Raw genomic sequence first — 21,180 nt, 5'->3', positions numbered from 1 at the left:
CTAGCTTCCCACCCATGCATGTTACATAGATGGACAAATGCTTTCATAATGATTTTTAAATAAGTACCTTCCAGTTTGCTTTGTTTCCTACTAATGCAACTTAGTCTACATTAGTACAAACAGTTACCAATTCTTTTTAAATTCTGTAATGAATGTATGTGTATCCGGATAAGTTTCTCTGAAAGAGACATACAGAAACAGAACTTCTGGGTCATGACATGTGTATACTTAGGTACTGCCAAAATGCCCCCTAAGGCAGTGTACCAGTTTATCCATGACGGAACCCATTTCTCATGTACTTGCTACTACAGCATCTGCAAGTTAGAAAATGCTTTTAAAAAGATGCAGTAGGGTTCGTCTTTGAAGCCTAAATGGGGTAGATTATTTAACCTTTTCTAGGATACCTCATCTACAGCTGTGTAAAGTACAGATCCTAATATAGGTTAACTAATACCTACTAAATATGCATTATTTTTAGCTTGCTTGTTTTAGAAGCAGATACCTATCGATTTCAGAAGAATCTGCAAATGGCAACCAAAAGGCAAAAGTAAATGAACACAGCAATATTTATTAGGTGGTTTTTAATATTGTTTATTAGCACAGTAACAAATGCAGACTTAAGTAGTCCACAACATAAAACCAATCCACTGAGCAACTCCTATTCCACGCCTTACAGTTAACAGCTTAAGGTATTTCACTACAGGTTTTCACAAGTCCTGATTCAGACCTTTTTTAAACAAAGTAGATTGGCATATAAAATAAAACGCATTACTCATCTCTTATATGGTGTTTTATAGCCACGTGTCCATTTCATATATATGAGATGACAGTCTCTAAAAACTCTGTTAAATATCAATGTTCCCTTCCAAGAAGGGAAAACAAATTCCAATTTTGTTTTAAACAAAAAGTATGTAGTCTTAGAGGGACTTTACATAAATGGCCGTATGTGTAACCTGTACCAAATTAAGCTGTTTTAAATTTACAGACTACAAGCAACTGAACCCAACTGTCTAAATGTACATTCTTTTCTGTACTACATTTCAGCTAATATTGCAGAACTAATGACAATTTTAAAAGTTGCTATTACCAATTCTGTCTACTGTAGCAAGATACCTTAAGTTACAACAAAATCTTAGGAAATAAGACTGAATAATATCTGTTATAGAAATACCCTACTCTTTACCAACTCCCACCCTCCCTGACCCCTTCAAAATCATAAGCAGCTCTCTTCTGTGACAGACAAATAATGTAAGAATTGTGAAACCCCAATTTATGTAGCGTATCTCTTGGTCCACTGTCTGGCCATTCTGTCATGTTCTGCTCTGTTGGTCATATACTGAGTGGCAATACTTCCCACCAAGGGGTCGGCTGGAAGAAAAGAATGTAGATTACTTTGGAGAAAGGAAAAGAACATTTTAAACTTTAGCGAATAGTGACAGCTTGGGTAGATACGTACAACAAAGTATGTGTGATCAAACCCATCTTCGAAACACCACTCCACCATGCTGGATATTTTTCCATCAAAATTTCAAAAAACATAACGTGGGGGGAAGAGGGAATGCTTAGGCTTTAGTGTACTGGTCTGTCTTTCTTTATCTTAGTTCATTCCATTTTTCTCCCAACAAACAACACTCTATTGGAGTTTCTTTACTCTTACGTGTTAGGCTGAGTTCAGTAGAGACTGGAACGGTCAAGGCTTCAGACTACAATGAACATCCAGCTGTGTTCATGTGACCCTTAGCTCAATGTCACCAGTTAACGGCATTGTGAATACTGTGAAGTCTTCGGGGCTGTTGCAGTGCAACACTATTAACCTTTGCTGGTTAAAGAGCCAGGTTGCCAGGCAAAACCTGGACCTCCAATTAAGTATAGTATTTCTCTGAATCTTAGGATCTTTAATAAATTTATATTTGGTTTACCTAGAAAATAAATATATTTGTGTGTATGTGTATATATATATACATATACATATGTGTATATATATATATATTTTTTGAGACAGGGTCTCGCTTTGCCACCCAGGCTGGAATGCAGTGCAGTGGCATGCTCATGGCTTACTGCAGCTTTGACCTTCTGGGTTCAAACAATCCTGACACCTCAGCCACCCTAGTAGCTGTGACTACAGAAAAATATTTTTTAAATGAAATGAAGTCCCAAAAAAGTCACCATTCAATAGTCACTAAGTATTTAACAACTACCATTTTCAAAATTGAGTGCCATCTCAGTGACCAGCTATGGGGCACGTGCTCACTGAACCCCAGAGGCACAGGTGAGGCTTGCCAGGCAGATGACCCGACATTTAGAAGTGTCTGATTTGTTTTATAAGAACTCTATGGGAAATTAAGCAACAGGAAAAAAAAAGGAGGAAGAATAATTGAAACTAAAAGCCCAAGGCAAACTTACGTCAGTCTTCAGTTTCAAATACCTTGTTGCTAGAATATACTGATTAATGAAGTTGTGTGTCTCAACTAGTAGACTGAACTTCTCTTGATTAAAACTTTCTTTTGAGAAGCCGATTAGTTTTTGTATTCACAAACTTGTGCAGAAAAATTAGTTTTGTCCTTTGAAAGCTTTTGGAAACAAGTATTTTTCAGGTAAGGAAGAATAAAACAAGGTAAAGAATTATGAACCTTACCAGGATTACAGTCTGTAAGAAGTGAGCAGATAGAAAGGAGGACTTTAGAAATGGTTAGTGCTGGACTCCAATTATCTTTCAATATGTCCAAGCAAATAACACCTTGACTGTTAATATTACAATGATAGATTCTTGTCCGAAATGTAACCTAAAAAAAAACAAGTGACAGACAATATTTAAACAGCAAACAAACTTGTTACTAAATATTCAACTGAATGACCCTTAAGAAGGTGACTAAAAGCAGTTTTAATTAAAGCTGTCAAGAAGATAGACAATAAATTTGATTAGAAAGTGTTCATTGATACCATCTCAGGGACTGTGTCAATTTCATTTAAAATGTTATGTCCACTGATGGTAAGTTCAGTACTTCCTAATTTCATCTTTAGCAATTTTAAATCTTTTAAATATTAACATTTCCAAGTTTGAATAGCTAATTGTTTGCTGACCTCTTGTGTTAGCTGGTAGTACTACACTGCCTCAAAGTAAGCTTTAAAATACTGAGAATCATAAATACCTCTTAAAAACTGAAGTGCAACATAATGGGTACATACAGATAATTAAACAACATACTTAGCAAACAATGACTACACCCAAAAGGCTGAACGAAATTTGAAGAGAAGTCTATTTCTGCTTTTTTCTGACCGTTACATCAGGTCCCATAGACATCCTGTCTACCTACATCACAGAATTTACTATTATATAATCGAGTGTCCATGGATGCAGAGCCAGTAATGGGCAAGGACCACAGCAGAACACAAGTCACATAAGCTGGTGTTATTTGGGTCTCTTAATTTTTATTTGTGAAATATACCAAAACACAAAGTAAAAATTACCTGTAATTTTACCAATTTTTTAAAAAAGTGACTTTCGATTACTTCTTGTTGCTGCAGTTGTACTTTTATCTGGCAGTCTACCTAATCCCCAAGACGGGGTTTTCTTTCTGACTGAATGAGAATCATAGATTGAGTACAGGAGATGGGTGACTTGGGCAATCCTCACCTGTCCTAGAAAGAAAACTGAGGCCTGGAGGTAAAGGAACAAGACCAAAACATGACAGGGAGCACAACAGAATCCAAAGCTTTGGGAAGAGATTCTGATTCTCTAGTTGTTTGGCCCCCTGACCTGCCCTGCCTTTTTTTGGGGTCTTGCTTTGTTGCCCAGACTGGACTCAAACTCTTGGGCTCAAACAATCCTCCCAAGTAGCTGGACTACAGGTGCACACCACTGCACCTGGCTTGACACCATTTTTAACCTAGAGAAAGGTTCAAAAACCTTTCTCTATGGGCTGGAAAACAGGGGATTACTTCTAGGTTGCTGACAATATTACTATAAATAGCACAATTTTAAGCACCATCAAAACAAAGCACTTACTCCTAGAATGGTCTCTGCCAGATAAAGCAAAATCAACCTAAAGAAGTGTTTTGTATATGTTAAAATACTCAGATCTATTAGGACATAAGATAAATTTAGTTTCTGTGATTAAAAATTAAATTTAGAAAAACCTCAACAGTTGCTCTCTTGTGGGAATTAGTAAATTTGAGCACACAGGGAGATTTCTTACCTTTGGAGGCTTGAAGGGATATTCTGGTGTAAAAGTGATATCGAGAAAGAATACACCACCCTCATACACGGATCCTGGAGGCCCTAGAATGGTTGATCTCCATTCATAGATGTTATCGCCTTTGGGACCAGCACTGTGAATAATACGTCAACAAATAAGCAGATGGTGGCACTATCCCAATTTTTTACAGTGTATTAAAAGAGATGGAAAGATTACCTCTCTCCTCTCTTTTGTTTACTGTGTGGATTCTCTTTACAAAACAAGTACAGAAACGGATGCAGAACTGCAACAAACCCATAGCCATTGGTCAAGTAAACTGGATGATAAAAGAATGTTAAAACCATTCTAAGCCTACCTAGCTACGAATAAGCAGGAAACTTTCCTCAATTCTCAAAACTCTCCTTGACACGTAGGAAAGTGTAAACAATACTTAAAATGGGAAACACATCTCAGCACCTAGAAGCAAAATTAGTGACAAACGAGAGCAGTTTTTGCTCACAGCTACATCACTTATGACCATTTTAAGCACAGAAGTTTCATTTTCTGACCCACTAACTGGCTCTTCCTTGCTCTTCTATCTCCATAATCTCACCTTTAAAAGAATCTAATAGATGGTTTATAATGTAAAAAGTATGTCCATGTTAGGTGGGAGGAGAATGGTAAGTATCCAGTTACAGGTTATTCAATTTTCATTTCAATGTGTATTCTATAATTGGGTTCTCTAAATACTAATACTTGAGACATTCCTCCAACCCTGTTAGCTGTTATCATAAATCACTGTTACATACACTTGGGTACACCATAATTTGGCCACAATACCATTCTAAAGCATTGTGTTGGCTTCTAGAGTGCCACCACACCCAGCAAAACTACTCTTTTAAATAAATGTACGATGTGAATTGGATTTATTCACTCACTTACTGAATGCCCATGTACTAGGCAGAGGGTTAAATGTCAGGGGTTTTGATACTGAACAAGACAAACTCCTTCAAGATGCCCTCTGCTAACTGGTTACAAAGTCTGATGCCTTCATTTAAGAGACAGAAGAGATGAAGAGGGAGGGAATAAAAAGCCTACCCATGGGCCTATACTTTCCCCAAACCCATCACAGGTTTTTCTTTTGGTCTGAAATTTGGTGTGAGAGATGCAACAGGTTAGGGGAATGAGCTTATTACAAAGGAAAAGCAGAGGAGAATACAAGTTGGGGAAGAAAACATGACATGGCAAAAAAGGAGGGAGAAAATATGGGCAACCGAATAGCGGGTAATGGGAAGAACAGGGCCCAAACTGGCCAAGAGGCAGAAAGAGCTCGGACACTGTCCACCTCACAGGAATGTTTTCAGAATTAAGTGAGAGAAAGAAGGAAACTGTAGAGCAACACACCCATGGGTATCTCTCATTAAATGGCAGTGATCACCATTATTATTAATTCTTTAATAGCTCTTTGTGATGGGTATTACCAAAAACTATTAAAAACTTGTTTTATTTTTTATTTTTGAAACAGAGTCTTGATCTGCTACCCAGGCTGGAATGCAGTGAGTGGCATGATCTCGGGTCACTGTAGCCTTGACTTCTAGGCTCAAGTGATCCTCCCACCTTAGCCACCTGAGTAGCCGAGACTACAGGCATGCACCACCATACCTGGCTAATGTTTTCTATTTAATTTGTGTAGATGGGGGGTCTCACTATGTTGCCCAGGCTGGTCTTGAACTCCCGGACTCAAGCAATCCTCTTACCTCAGCCTCCCAGAGTGCTGGGATTATAAGTGTAAGCCACCAAAAAGTTTGCTTTAGATACAGAGAGAGTTTTTTTGTTTGTTTTGTTTTGTTTTTTGTTTTTTAAGGCAGAGTTTTGCTCTTGTTGCCCAGGCTGGAGTGCAATGGCACGATCTCGGCTCAATGCAACCTCCGCCTCCCGGGTTCAAGCGATTCTCCTGCCTCAGCCTCCTGAGTAACTGGGACTACAGGCATGCGCCATTATGCCTGGCTAATTTTGTACTTTTAGTAGAGATGGGGTTTCACCATGTTGGTCATGCTGGTCTTGAACTCCCGACCTCAGGTGATCCGCCCGCCTCGGCCTCCCAGAGTGCTGGGATTATAGGCGTGAGCCATCGCACCCGGCCAGAGATTTTTTAAACATTGTCTACACCATGAAGTCATACTTTGTGTTTAAAAAAGATGACTTCATAGTTTTACACGATATCTGATGGCAATTTTCACAAGGTGGAATGTAGGGAGAGCTCTTAATCAGCCCTCTCCCTCTGGAAACAGGCAGTAACTTCTCCAGTGAAATGATATTACCATTATTGCTTCATTTCCTGAGGTTAGAACTGGTTCTTGGTCATCATAAGTTTGCCTACCTGCCTACATGTTTGCATCCCCTCGAAACTTTTATGTTGAAATCCTAACCCTCAATGTGACGGTATTAGGAGGTGGAGCCTTTGAAGGTATTGGGTTAGGGGGTAGAAATCCTCATGAAAAGGATTAGTGTTCTTAAAGAGAACCTCAAAAGCTGCCTAACTTTTCTCTACCATATGAGGATACAGCAAGAAGACAGTTGTCTGGAAACCAAGAAATGCATCCTCACCAGACCTGAAGCTGCCAGCACCTTGATCTCATATTTGTAGCCTCCAGAACTGTGAGAAATAAACTTCTGTTGTTTATAAGCCATCCAATTCATGGTACTTTGTTATAGCAAACTGAAGAAAGTCTAGAGACACTGGCTGATACAGCTATGACACCTGGAGTGCAGTTAATGAAAAGTGGACTATATATGAAAATAACACTAATATAGGGGTTGCAGATAAAGAGGAATGCTCTTTTATCTAGTTTATGGTAAACACTTAAAGGCAAAAGGCTACTCTAAAATCTTTTTACAGATGAGGAACCAAGGCCAAGAGTTCATTCACAGAAGCCAGGCTCTCTCAAATCCAGTACTGACAATATTCCAAGCTGCCTCCTAGAGGCAGGAGTCGTACTGTTCATGTTCAACTTGGTAGTGCTAAGAAACCAACCTAGAAAAAAACAAAAGTGAGGGCAGTCTAGGCCCTAGAGGTGACATGTTGGCATGGGCCCAATTCTGCTGGTCCTTTAGTATACAAAAAAAATAAAGGTTTACCAGTATGTCACTACATGCAGATTTATGGATTGTACAGAAAATTGGTGATTCCCAAATTTCACTGTGCATCAAAATAATCGATGGAACTTTAAAGACTAAAGATTTCTAGACCCCACCCCAGGCCCGATGATTTAGAATATCTAGAGGGGGACCCAAGAATCTATATATTTAAGTGCCCCACCCACAACCATGACCTTTAAGCAGGTAGTTTGCATTTGGGAACCACTGCTACAGGTTACTAGTGGGACAACCAGTTAGGAGCATAAGTTTGAACATTTTACAGTTTGTCACCTGTGATAGCTTATCACCTGTGATATAACCAGAAATCCAATTAAGATTGCTATCTCTCTGTAATCTGTTTGCAATTTAGGTGTTAATTTTTTTGAAAGTTCAGAAAAAAGTAGACAAAACAGAAAAGGAATCAAGTACAAACAATTACATAATGACAAAAAACGTATTACACTTGTATTAAACTTCAAAACTGGAGAATAAAGGTGCAATATGAAAATAATTAAATGCTAAGTGAAATAATATCAAATGTAGTTGACCCTGAAGAAAATTCAATAGTGAGGGATCCCTAACCTGTGGGCCCTCAGGAATTACTGTGAATGGTCTTGAGAATCCACTGGAAAAGACCAAGCATTGTTACCTGAATATCAAACTTTTTTTTTTTTTGAGATCTGTCACCCAGGTTGGAGTGCAGTGGCATGATCTCAGCTCACTGCAACCTCCCCCTCGTGGGTTCAAGCGATTCTCCTGCCTCAGCCTCTGGAGCAGCTGGGACTACAGGTGTGCACCGCCATGCCCAGCTAATTTTTGTATTTTTAGTAGAGCTGGGGTTTCACCATATTGGCTAGACCGGTCTCAAACTCCTGACCTTGTGATCCAACCGCCTCAGCCTGCCAAAGTGCTGGGATTACAGGTGTGAGCCACCATGCTCGGCTATGAATATCAAGCTTTAGATAGTCACTTAAAGCTGCTATTGGATGAATTCAGGTAGCTTTTTATCATGTGTACTTTCTTAATCAGAGAATAAAACAGAAAAATTCTGATGCAGGGGCCTACAATTTTATTTGTTTCCTAAGTTCTCATTGGAAAAGTTAGGATCTCCTGGTCTACAAAGTGGGCAGGCAGTCCCATCCCCAGGGGTGGAGGACAATATTAACAACTCTCAGAAGGCCAGTGACAGAAGAACAGAGAGTAAGAGAAGCTTTACTTGAGGCTGTTCAAGCATCCCACCTATTTCTCGATAAAATGACTGACCAGGTTTGCCCTCAGGTCACCTAAGTACACCCTTTAATAATCTCCTGTCTCCTCCAGAAGATACTTTTGGTTCCACAACAAGAAATACAACTTTAATTTTAAATACTGGTTGAAGTGTACCATAGAATGGTATGTAATTTAAATTATTAATCCAAATGATTAGAGTATGGAAAATCCTGAATTGGGAGAAGGAGGGTTGAAATTAAGATACTAAAGAAAGATGGGGAGAGGTGACAGCATGCTGGCAGCCCTCGCTCGCTCCTGGTGCCTCCTCAGCCTTGGTGCCCACTCTGGCCGCGCTTGAGGAGCCCTTCAGCCCCCTGCTGCACTGTGGAAGCCCCTCTCTGTGCTGGCTGAGGCTGGAGCTGGCTCCCTCTGTTTGCAGGGAGGTGTGGAGGGAGAGGCGCGGGTGGGAACTGGGGCTGCGCGCAGTGCTCATGGGCCAGGGAGAGTTCCGGGTGGGCGTGGACTTGGCAGCCCCGCACTCGGAGCGGCCGGCCAGCGCCACTGGCCCCAGGCAGTGAGGGGCTTAGCACCCCAGCCAGCAGCTGCAGAGGGTGCGCCTGGTCCCCCAGCAGTGCCAGCCTGCCAGCAACAGGCTCGAATTCTCGCCAGGCCTCAGCTGCCTCCCTGTGGGGCAGGGCTTGAGACCTGCAGCCTGCCAGGCCTGAGCCTCCCCTCCACCCCTGCAGTGGGCTCCCACGTAGCCTGAGCCTCCCCGATGGGGACCACCCCCTGCTCCACGGCTCCCGGTCCCATCGCCTGCCCAAGGGTTGAGGAGTGTGGGCGCACAGTGCGGGACTGGCGGGCAGCTCCGCCTGCAGCCCCGGCACAGGATCCACTAGGCAAAGCCAACTGGGCTCCTGAGTCGAGTGGGGACTTGGAGAACTTTTACGTCTAGCTGGAGGATTGTAAATGTACCAATCAGCATTCTGTGTCTAGCTAAAGGTTTGTAAATGCACCAATCAGTGCTCTGTGTCTAGCTAATCTAGTGGGGACTTGGAGAACTTTTGTGTCTAGCTCAGGGATTGTAAACGCACCAATCAGCACCCTGTCAAAGCAGACCAATCAGCTCTCTGTAAAACAAACCAATCAGCTCTCTGTAAAATGGACCAATCAGTAAGATGTGGGTGGGGCCAGATAAAGGAATAAAAAGCAGGCTGCCAGAGCCAACAGTGGCAACCCGCTCAGGTCCCCTTTGACACTGTGGATGCTTTGTTCTTTCACTCCTTGCAATAAATCTTGCTGCTGCTCACTCTTTGGTTCCGCACTGCCTTTATGAGCTGTAACACTCACCACGAAGGTCTACAGCTTCACTCCTGAACCCAGCGAGACCACGAACCCACCAGGAGGAATGAACAACTCCGGATGGGAGGATCGAACAGCTCCAGACGTGCTGCCTTAAAAGCTGTAACACTCACCGTGAAGGTCTGCAGCTTCACTCCTGAAGCCAGCAAGACCACGAACCCACCAGAAGGAAGAAACTCTGAACACGTCCCAACATCAGAAGGAACAAACTCCGGATACACTATCTTTAAGAACTGTTAACACTCACTGTGAGGGTCCGCGGCTTCATTCTTGAAGTCAGTGAGACCAAGAACCCACCAATTCCGGACACAATGGGAGCAGAAAAGTACATTTCATAATTTTGCATTAAGTCTACCCGGTCTTCACCTGAGCACTTATTTTAATTGGGATTCTCTAAACTGGGTCATCTCAGTTTTGTGTAATATGATTTTTTTAAAACCAGCCAACCAAAGTATCATTGGGGTTACAGAAATAAGTATAAGACTGTGCCTTTTTAAAAAAACCCACTTATCCCTGTTTGAAGACATTGAAATTTAACTGTGATTAGAACCTCTGCATGAGAGGATGTAACTGAGAAAGTGAAGAGACCAGGCCTATACCTTTCACATTTTCCTACACAGAGGTTTAAGGTTTATTTGTAACTAAAAGCACTTCTCAAAATATAAGCAGAATACATACAAGGCAAAAAGAAAAAGATAACAGTTTTTTCTTCTAATCAAAATAAATATTACTCTGATACAGATTTTAAGAAAAACGAGTCATTTCTACTTTAACACAATATTTTCTTCTTTCTATAAAGGATTCTGACTTCACACAGGTATGTAAACAATAGAAGCGGGGATGGCCATGAGCCACGACACTTCTGTCATACAGGAAGCTGTGTCTGTTAACTGACAGGAAACTCTCCATTGAATAAACGCAATGAACAAGGACTCACTTCTGACAGCTTTTCCTACAATCCTGGAGACATTTTCTCCCTAATGACCACTGGACAGCGTGGCTACATATCTTATGCCTCAATATTATATTGGTAAGTATACAAAGTAAAAAACTATCAACTGGTAGTAACTTTTGCTTTACACATATACAGTCTTAAACAGCATCTGCACAGTATAAACTGTACTACAAATCATTTGAGGTATTAACAAACCAACTGTCAAAGACTGTCATTAGCACAGTCTTACTAGAATCTGTTGTGTTCCCTGGACTGACTTAAAATCTTCCAGGGTAACTCCACAAAGTAACATTCATGTTTTCTTTTTATTTTAAAATCATGTTTTTGTTGAGTCTTTCCCCATTCCCATTCTCAGTTCAAACTTATTACAGACTACTCTGCTGCTCTTCCATTTCAATGGTCAGAAACCAAATCTGCATTTCAATTTTCAAATGACATTATTGATTTCTTTTAAAGAACATCCTGAAGCAAAGTGAAATTTAGGATATTTTTCGAGTCACAGTCTCGCTGTGTCACCCAGGCTGGAGCACAATGTGATCTCAGCTCACAGTAGCCTTGACTTCCTGGGCTCAAGTGATTCTCCCACCTCAGCCTCCCTAGTAGCTGGGATTAAAGGCACATGCCACCATGCCCAGCTAATTTTTAAAAAATTTTATCCATTATTATTATTTTTAAGACAGAGCTTCGCTCGTGTCATCCAGGCTAGAGTGCAGTGGTGCCATCTTGGCTCACTGCAACCTCTGCCTCCCAGGTTCAAGCAATTCTCCTGCCTCAACCTCCTGAGTAGCTGGGATTACAGGCATCCGCCACCACACCCAGCTAATTTTTGTATTTTTAGTAGAGATGGGGTTTCACCATGTTGGCCAGGCTGGTCTCGAAATCCTGACCTCAGGTGATTCCCCCGCCTCAGCCTCCCAAAGTGCTGGGATTACAGGCGTGAGCCACCGCGCCCAGCCTAATTTTTACATTTTTCAGAGAGACAGGCTCTCACCAGGTTGCATAGGCTGGTCTCAAATTCTTGGGCTCAAGTGATCCTCCCACCTGGGCCTCCCAAAGTGCTGAGATTCACAGGCATGAGCCACTGTGCCTGGCCAGAATCAATTTTTTAAAAGTATCTTTCTATCAAATGAATTTTTACATTTTTTATTGGGAGACAGGACCCTTGCCTACAAACACATAAACCATAGTTCAGATATTATTCTAGGCATAATTTTAGAAGGCTTAGTTATCTGCTGTCATACCCTAGAAAAAAAGTGAAAGGATGAGAGGCTGGGAAGATAGGAAGATAAGCATGCTAGAAACAGACTTGCGGACTGCTGGGCGAGCACTGTTAGAGCAGCCAGGCACACAGCACCCACCTGGTGCCCTGTGCTCCGCCGCGGCCCAGGCCTCCCTGGTGCCCACCGACAGGTATCAGAGCACCTCCCCAGATGCTAGGACAGACGCTGAGTGAAGAGAAGGGAAGGATGGTTAGTCTTATAGCTGGATCACCTACGAAGAGAAGTTCTAAAGCAAGAAGAAAGCATTTCAATTTGGGACATTTATTTGCAGTGGGAAATTGGGAAATGGACTATCAGACCACACTTCTATCCTGTCCAGTCGGCCTTCATTTCAGTCTTTCCACACTGTTTTTCTGGGTTTGTACTGTGCTAGAAAGACAACTGTCTTATACAGGCTGCAGCTCATGAATTTGTAAATACTGTACCTACCAAAAGATTTAACATGGAGAAAATTAAGGTAATCTTGGCAAATTCTAAAACAGTCCCTTTTCACTTCTGGGATGTAGGTGTTTAGGACAAAGTAAGGCCACTGTGGAAGTCATATGCCAGATGCACAGATGGCACTGTATTTGTTGTGGACTCTAGATGTGGAAGGATGGAAGAAACTAAAACTTAACTTCATAAAATAACTAGGATATAGAAAACCAAGCAGTCCCTCTACTTACAGTTGCTAACAACAAGACTTCAGGAACTCATTCTCTCAGGAACTGATACATTGTTGGCAAGGGGTGAACCGAGCTCATCAAGTCCTTGGCATTTGCAGCTTACCTGTGCAATCATAGGAGATGGACTAAAGCAGCAGTCCACAACCTCTTCTGCACCAGGGGCTGCTTTTGTGGAAGACAATTTTTCCACAGATGGGGGTTGGGATGGTTTGGGATGATTCAAGTGCATTGTATTTATTGTGCACTCTATTTCTATTAGTATTACACTGTGATATAGAATGAAATAATTATACAACTCACCATAATGTAGAATCAGTGGGGAGCCCCCGAGCTTGTTTTCCTGCAACTAGACAGTCCCATGTGGGGGTGATGGGTGACAGTACCAGATCATCAGGCATTAGATTCTCATAAGGAGCACGCAACCTAGATCCCTCACATGAGCAGTTCACAATAGGGTTTGCGCATGCCTATGAGAACCTAATGCCATTGCTGATCTGAGCTGACAGGAGGCAGAGCTCAGGCAGTAATGCAAGCCATGGGCAGTGGCTGTAAATACAGATGGAGCTTCGCTCAGCTGGCTGGCCTGCCCACCCACTGCTCATCTGTTATGTGCGTGGTTCCTAATGGGCCAGGGACCAGTACGGGGTCTGTGGCCCAGGCGTTGGGGAACCCTGGACTACAGGAAGGACTTGAGACAACTACATGATAATAATTAAAAGAAGAAAAACGTTGTGGCAACAGAAAAAGAAATGATGACTATCGCTACCTTTTAATCTGTGGGGAGTAGGTTTTCTCTGATCTGATTTTGACAAATGCAGTGTGGCTACAGCCTGGTTTGCCTGTCTGCCCTCCTGGGTGCTACTGAAGCTTTGTTTTGTTGAATAATCAGATGCCCAACTCTGTTGCCTTGTGGAAGATGATTAAATGTAGTGCTTCTTAAAGTGGTCTCTTCTCCCTACCCCACAAATCTTCTGGTACTACCATTTGGGGAAGCCAAGCAAGGATAGTAAATTGACCAGAACACAGTTGTGACATTTGACCTCAAGTTAGTGAAATAAAACTTTAAAGAGTAGGGGGGAAAAAAGAGACATGCGGACAGCAGCAGAAGTAAGAATGAAGAAAGGGGCAGAGGCAGGGGCAGGGTAGCAACAGTGCCAGCGTATTTCAAAAAAGGGCAGAGGCTTGGGATCAACTGAATTAGAAACTCAGTTCTACCTATTTAAAAATCTCAAGTAATTCCTGGTATTATCTCATAGTACAATGACTAATGTTTTGTAAAAATAAAGAACTGGCACTTGGAATAAGCTTTATCATCATCCTCAGAAAGCCAGATGTGGCACGGACTGCTTATTAGCTACTGCATGCCTATTCTCCTTTTGTCTGTGGAAGCTTCATGATAAGCTTCTATGTCACTTATATAAAGTACATCATTCATATCACAAACCCCCCCAAACACCCATATTTCAACAGTAGTCTTAGAGCAGTGGTTCTCAACTGGAAGTAATTTTGCCTCCTACCCCACCCCCTGACGTTTGGCAATGCTTGCAGTCATTCTGAATGTCACAAATGGGAGGGAGGTGCTAATGGCATCTGGTGGATAGAGGCCAGGGATGCTGCTAAACATCCTACAATGCACCAGACAGCCCCCACAAACAATGATCTCAGCCTAAAATGTCAACAGTGCCAAGGCTGAGAAACCCTGCCTTAGAGAAAATTTGCTCAGGGTTAAGCTAGTAAAGGGAAGAGCTTCAATCTGAATCCCAGCTGCTATACTCCAATGCCCAGTCTTTATTTTTCTGTGCCTGGTACACCAAAAAAGGATCAATATATGTGGTTGCTGTTGTTATTATTAAAAGTTAATTTGCATATACCCTGAATGTTCTGTAGACTGATATTCAAAGTGCCGCCTCTGGATAAGCAACATCGGCATCCATCCCCTGGGAGTTTGTTAGAAATGCAGACATCAGTCTCCACCTCAGACCCAATCAATGTGCATGTTAACAAATGATTCTTATGCACATTAAAGTTTGAGAAGCCAGCTACAGAGGATTATTAAGAGCAATGAATACCAACTGTTTCTTTTTTTGAGACAGTGTCTCACTCTGTTGCTCAAGCTGGAGTGCAGTGGCTCAGTCACAGCTGGCTCAAGTGATCCTTCCATCTCAGCCTCCTGAGTTGCTAGGATTACAGGCGTGCATCACCACACCTGGCTAATTTTTAAATTTTTTTTAGAGACAGGGTCTTGCTAGGTTACCCAGACTGGTCTTGAACTCCTGGGCTCAAGCGATACTTCTGCTTGGCCTCTGAAAGCACTGACATTACAGTAGTGAGCCACAGTTCTGATTTTCTAGATTTAAATTACCATTAATATTATTTAGCTCCCTCCTCCCTTGTCTACAACTCTTTGCAGTAACAAATATGCATCAACCCTGGTAATGCCTAGCTCTATTAAGACAAAAAACAAAAACAAGAAACAAAAAACAAAAAACCCAAAACTGAATTTACAAAATGCTTATATGAAAAAAAAAATCCAATTACATCTACATTCCCTATGACAAACACACTACTAAAAATCCACTCCTGATTTACTCTTCTATTGCTAAGAAATTCATAGAGAAGATAAGCTATGAAGGTAGCAATCTACCAGAGTAACTGGGTGAAAGCTGCCTTCTCCATGAGATCTACTTGGTACATTCTTACCCTCAGCATCCCTTCATAAAACAGTAACCTTTTGTAACCTAGAAGCGAGTGGCAGAAGGAACTTGAGAAATGAGAAAACTTTACTAAAGAAACTAACAGGGTAGTGACACGATTTCGTAAGTGCTATTAAAAAGCAGGGCGACCACTGCCATAGTCCTAATAACTAAGTTAGAAGGCCTCCTCACCTAAGGTGAGGGGAAGAGGAAAGGAAGAGGCTCTGGTACTGTGAGGAATGTACCATTCAGGTTAACTATCCCTTGGAAAGAACTTGCAGACCTAGAGCCAACCTAAAGGGCTCCCCAGAAAAACTAGTACCCACACACAAGAATTCACATATTTGGCTGGGCACAGTGGCTCACGCCTGTAATCCCAGCACTTTGGGGGGCCAAAGCAGGCAGATCACGAGGTCTAGAGATAGAGACCATCCTGGCCAACATAGTGAAACCCCGTCTCTACTAAAAACACAAAAATTAGCTGGGCGTGGTGGCGAGCGCCTGTAATCCCAGCTACTTAGAAGGGTGAGGCAGGAGAATCGCTTGAACCTGGGAGGCGGAGGCTGCAGTGAGATGAGATCGCGCCACTGCACTCCAGCCTGGGCGACAGAGCGAGACTCCGTCTCAAAAAAAAAAAAAAAAATTCACATTAGTGGTATCCACTGTATCAAGGAAGTTATACTGGAACACAGTGGGGCTAAATAGGGGGTATATCTTCCTAACTATGGGAAGGAGACTATCTCAGGCACTTAAGATCTCCAACAGTGTGGCCATTTAATGGCCTTCTAAGAAAGCCCTCCAAAAGTCTTATAACAACAATACTGAGGAAATGGTGCCTACTGTCTTCCTCTAGCATAAAGTAGATAAACTTCCGAAGGAATTTCTGACATAACTTTTTGTGACGCACAAGGATGATTTGTGGCCTATGGAAGCTATAGAGTTCATTTTTAAAATTTGTTCCAAACCAGGAAGAGAATAGATTTGTCTGGGTATTTACACAGACTGCTGTAGTCATTTGGATACAATCTTTTGTACATCAGAATTTAAGTCTCTAGGGAGTAGTAATTTCCCACACATACTACAGGGCTTGGCACACTAACAGTTACCAATATTTAATTAGATGATCAAATATGTACTACTGTTTGGGATTATACAACAGTGTTTCCATATTAGGTAAAATAATTAAAACATCACAAAAGCTCAATCTTGCCCAGTTAGTCATTCAATCGTAGGTCTTACTGTATATGCTGCTGCTCTAGGGACAGTCCAGCACATCTGGAAATTTACATTCCAATATTGAAAAAAATTAGATGCACATAGAGTAAGGACACTCTTTTTAAAAGAAAACTACTTCCAAGTAACTTGTAAGTAAAGGGTTAAGTTACTCTTGTAGGGATGACAAAAGAAGAGCAGACCTAAAAAAATGTGGACATTAGGGGGTCACTCTTAACTAGGGATGGCTGAATGAGGAGTTATTAGTACAGTGAGCTAAGGAACCGCACTTTCCCTTCTGGCCTGTCAGGGTAGTCGTGGGGGTAGGTGGCAAGCAAGTAAAATGACAAAACTAGTTCAATGCCAAGTGCCTGAAAGAAGCAGGGGTTGGGGGTACGGCAGTGATTAGAATTAAAGTAAGATCAGTATCCCTTGTGTCTTGAAAGCCATTTTCCTCTGTAAGATTAAACATGTAGGTAAGTCAGGATAAAGGTGGATCCAACAATAGGTCTTTTCTGCAGGAATTATACAAGCCTGAGTTGGAACAATTCTAATCTGCCCTTTCGCCCAAGAAGTTAGAAAAAACGAGTCAGGACAGAATCCAATGCTGTGTGTGTGTGGTGATGACTCCTCTACTCCCACTGAAGAATCCAGAGCTTGGGTGTCTGGTATCTGCCTTATGGTCGAGTCCAGATTCTTCAGTTGCAATGCTTATGCTACCATATACAAAACTGCTATTTGAATGAGTAAATACCAACGGGTTATTAGTCCTGGTTCTTCGGTTCACAGGGCACAACTGACTCTTCTATTGGGATGATTAACTATATTGTGGATAAGTGAGAGTCAGCTGGGGGAAAAGCAGAGCATCTTGTTCAGACTTTTTGAGGGGAGAACGTATTGTTAACACCTCTACCCTCCACACATTTAGTGCTGATCCCCAAAAGCAACAGTGTCACAAAGAAAGTTTTAAAAGGATACCAAGATTCTCTTAAAGAAGCTTATCAGGTTTTACTCAACTCTAAGAAAAGATTCTGGCACACATCTTTGATTATGAAATTAATTTTAGCTAAAGGTTTCCCATTACACTCAGCTCCTTATGCAGCTTCCACACTGCAACTGCTGCCAATCTCAAACTCCAGGTGGGGCAGTCAGGGGGCTGCTAGGTCAGTGGGAAGCATGGGAAGTGACACAAGTATAGAGGAGTTCAAGAAACAGACTTCAATAACTTGCTACAAAGCAGAGTTGTGTGAACAGTCTTGCACAGTGATTTTTTGGTCACTGTGTGATATGAATCTATTATTTTATTGTTTGGCAAAGCCTTTATCTGGTAATAATAATTTTCAGTTTTTTGTTGCCCACTTTTGCTTTCAAAAGTGTTCCAACTTGCATGTTATATGGTTACCCTATTTATGAAGGAATCAGAACACCTCCCTGCACTGGTCAATCAGCCTGAAACTCTCCTGCCGGTCTCTTTTTATTTATTTATTTATTTTTTTTGAGACGGAGTCTCACTCTGTCGCCCAGGCTGGAGTGCAGTGGTGCCATCTTGGCTCACTGCAACCTCCGCCTCCCGGGTTCAAGCGATTCTCCTGCCTCAGCCTCCCGAGTAGCTGGGATTACAGGCACACGCCACCATGCCTGCCTAATTTTTGTATTTTTAGTAGAGACGGGGTGTCACCATGTTGGTCAGGCTGGGTCTCGAACTCCTGATCTCATGATCTGCCTGCCTCAGCCTCCCCAAAGTGCTGGGATTATAGGCGTGAGCCACCGCACCCGACTGCCTAATTCTGACAATTTTGCTGCTGCTTCAACCTCCACCTGCACCCTCCCAGGGCTATGGGGTCTCTCATCCTAGGTCCAGCTCCCTGTACCTTCCCTCAGTACAGAGCTCATGTGAATTTGGAGGATAAAGATGCCTTCAGCTGAAGGTAGCATTTACATCATCAGGGAAAAACTAGGCAGTTCTCCCAAGACCCTTTCAAGGGAGCCCCATAAAGTCAAAACTATTTTCATAAATCTAAAACATGACTTACCATTTTTACTCCAATTTTCTCACATTTGTACTGTGAGATTTTCCTGAATCTACACCAGGTGTGAGAGGGCCACAGCCTGAATGCAGAAGCAGGTATGAAAATCTACCTGTCTGCTAGGAAGTCAGACATTAAAGTCATCTGCAAATATGTGAAATAGTACCAGTCTTCTAGGTTAATTTTTTTTTTTTTTTTTGAGATGGAGTCTCGCTCTGTTGCCCAGGCTGGAGTGCAGTGGCGTAATCTAGGCTCACTGCAACCTCTGCCTCCCAGGTTCAAGCAATTCTCCTGCCTCAGCCTCCTGAGTAGCTGGGACTACAGGCATGCGCCACCACGCCCGACTAATTTTTGCCACGCCCGACTAATTTTTGTATTTTTAGTAGAGACAGGGTGTCACCATGTTAGCCAGGATGGTCTCGATCTCCTGACCTCGTGATCTACCTGCCTTGGCCTCCCAAAGTGCTGGAATTACAGGCACGAGCCACTGCGCCCAGCCTAGGCTGTTTAATTTTGAAAAACAGTTTTCATTTAAAATGTTATTTATATTAATATGTTTTTTGTTATTTTAAAATCAATCATAGATGTTTTAAATAATTCTGTTTTAATTTTGAATATGGTAAAAATCCATAACTGTTAACCATATAATCAAAAGCTGCTGGGGCCTGAAATAAATTTTAAGAGTGTAATGGGGTCCTGAAACCAAAGAGTTTGAGAACCACTGGGCAGATTATTTTTAAAGTATTTTGGTGTAATTGGTTAACCATTAAAATAAGTGCTTGATTCTTACTCCCAGACATTAAAAAACAAAAGTTAAACTAAGAATTTTAAATAGGAACTTGAAGAAAATATAAGTGAACAGTTTTATAGTTTTGGAAATAAGAGAAGCCACTTGAACTCCTGAGCTCACTGATAAACTATAGCAGAAGCTGTCAGTGCCTCACCAACACATCCCTTAGGATTCTGGTGTGCTATGGCCAAGTTCTAGCTACCCCTATCTGCGCCTCTGTGCTTAAAGCTGCTCTGCCCATAGCAATAGGCAGAAATACAGGTAAATTATCTCCCTGTGGCAGTTTTACAACACCGTCCACAGATTGTTTGAAACTGCTCAAAGAGGCAGAGTCTAATTCCCCTCCCTCTGAATATGGGCTGGTGATATTTAAGTCTAAAGTGATATAAGTGTGACTTCACAACTGGCTCCTTTTTTAAAAAAAAGGAGCTATGGTCCCCCCGGCCCCCCATCTCATCCTGCAGCTGTCTGTCTCTCCCTTTCTATGTGCCTTGGAAACTCTAAACATCACATAAGAAGCCTAGTACTGCAGAGACTGTGTGAAGAGACCACATCAAGAATGAGAATTAGCCAAGAAGCCCAAGGTGTTCCAGCCCTCAGCTGTGGGGCTTCCCAGCCCAGGTGGAAAACCAGACATGTAAGTGAGGAAGGCTTCACATGACTCCAGTCCTAGCCCCCGTGACTGCATTAGAAAGCTTCAGTAGGAACCAACCAGCTGAGCCCAGCCCCAAACTCTATATCTATGAAAGATTATAATCATAATAAAAAATGGTGGTTTTTGTTTAGAGTATTTTGTTATGTAGCAATAAATAACTGGAACACTCCCCCCAAGAGCAGCCCTCAATGAATAACTGATAATTTGGGCGGGATCATTCTGAAGCAAGTGTTCTGCCCAATTTCCCAGTTTCCGCATAGGCAATTTTCCCTGTGGGGGTTGGCTTAATAAGACATCTTTCTTTTTTTTTTTTTTTTTTTTTTTTGAGACAGGGTCTCACTATATTGCCTGGGCTGGTCTCGAACTCCTGAGCTCAAGCAATCCCCGACTGCCTCAGCCTCCCAAAGTGCTGGGATTATAGGCATGAGCCACTAAGCCCAGATGAGGCATCTTTTATTGACTATCTTTTCTTCCTTAGCTTCCCTTTGTTCTTTGTACCTGGAAATAAACTACTTGTATTTGAACTCTCATCTCACGAGTCACCTTGGGGTGAGGGGGCAGGCAGGAGTGTGGGAATGACCAAAACTGAGACGTCACTGAAGTTAACACACACACACACACACACACACACACACACACACACACACACAAAGGAAAAGACCAACAGATCTGACTACATAAAAATTGAAAATCCTTAAAAAAAAAAAAAAAAAAAGGATACCATAAAGTTTATAAAAAGGTTGGGGGGGGGGTATTTTCAGTTCATGATTAAGGGCTAATATCTTAACTAATTTAAATAATAATAATGGATAAAGTACACAGGCAGTTCTCAAAAGTGGAAAATAAACATATGGCAAATAAACAGATGCACAATCTTACTTAGACTCAAAGAAATACAAGTTAAACACTCTGGTACTTTTACCTATCAGAATGGCAAAAATTTCCAGTAAACACTTTGATATAGAAATTCTGCTTCTTGGAACTTACCCTAAGGAAATAACTGGACACGTGCATGTGAC

At 41.9% G+C, this 21,180-nt stretch overlaps 1 protein-coding gene, 1 long non-coding RNA gene and 1 pseudogene across 4 annotated transcripts in view; 2 read left to right on the top strand and 1 right to left on the bottom strand.

Moving 5' to 3' along the window:
* Positions 1–566: 566 nt before the first annotated feature.
* The window catches only part of UBE2E1 (ubiquitin conjugating enzyme E2 E1), an 83,786-nt gene continuing 63,172 nt past the window's right edge, over positions 567–21,180 (bottom strand). For 2 of the 3 annotated variants that reach the window (XM_001173077.6, XM_003309656.6), the window contains 3 exons: positions 4,197–4,329; positions 2,636–2,783; positions 567–1,368 (listed from right to left, as the gene is read on the bottom strand). In XM_001173077.6, coding sequence (XP_001173077.2) covers positions 1,271–1,368; positions 2,636–2,783; positions 4,197–4,329 — 379 coding nt within the window. In that variant the 3' untranslated portion in view covers positions 567–1,270. Of the gene's footprint in view, positions 1,369–2,382; positions 2,784–4,196; positions 4,330–21,180 lie in introns of those variants that run through there. The other variant, XM_009445024.5, reaches the window with a different exon arrangement.
* LOC134809545 (uncharacterized) lies at positions 5,164–20,293 on the top strand. Its single transcript, XR_010155521.1, has 2 exons — positions 5,164–10,914; positions 20,023–20,293. It is a non-coding gene; the product is annotated as an uncharacterized LOC134809545 (long non-coding RNA).
* LOC104005514 (ADP-ribosylation factor-like protein 4A) lies at positions 12,131–14,652 on the top strand (annotated as a pseudogene).

This window comes from Pan troglodytes, chromosome 2 (assembly GCF_028858775.2).
Source record: "Pan troglodytes isolate AG18354 chromosome 2, NHGRI_mPanTro3-v2.0_pri, whole genome shotgun sequence".
Classification (NCBI taxonomy): domain Eukaryota; kingdom Metazoa; phylum Chordata; class Mammalia; order Primates; family Hominidae; genus Pan; species Pan troglodytes.
Note: the sequence above shows the minus strand (reverse complement) of the source record. Positions and strands in the feature narration are given on the sequence as shown.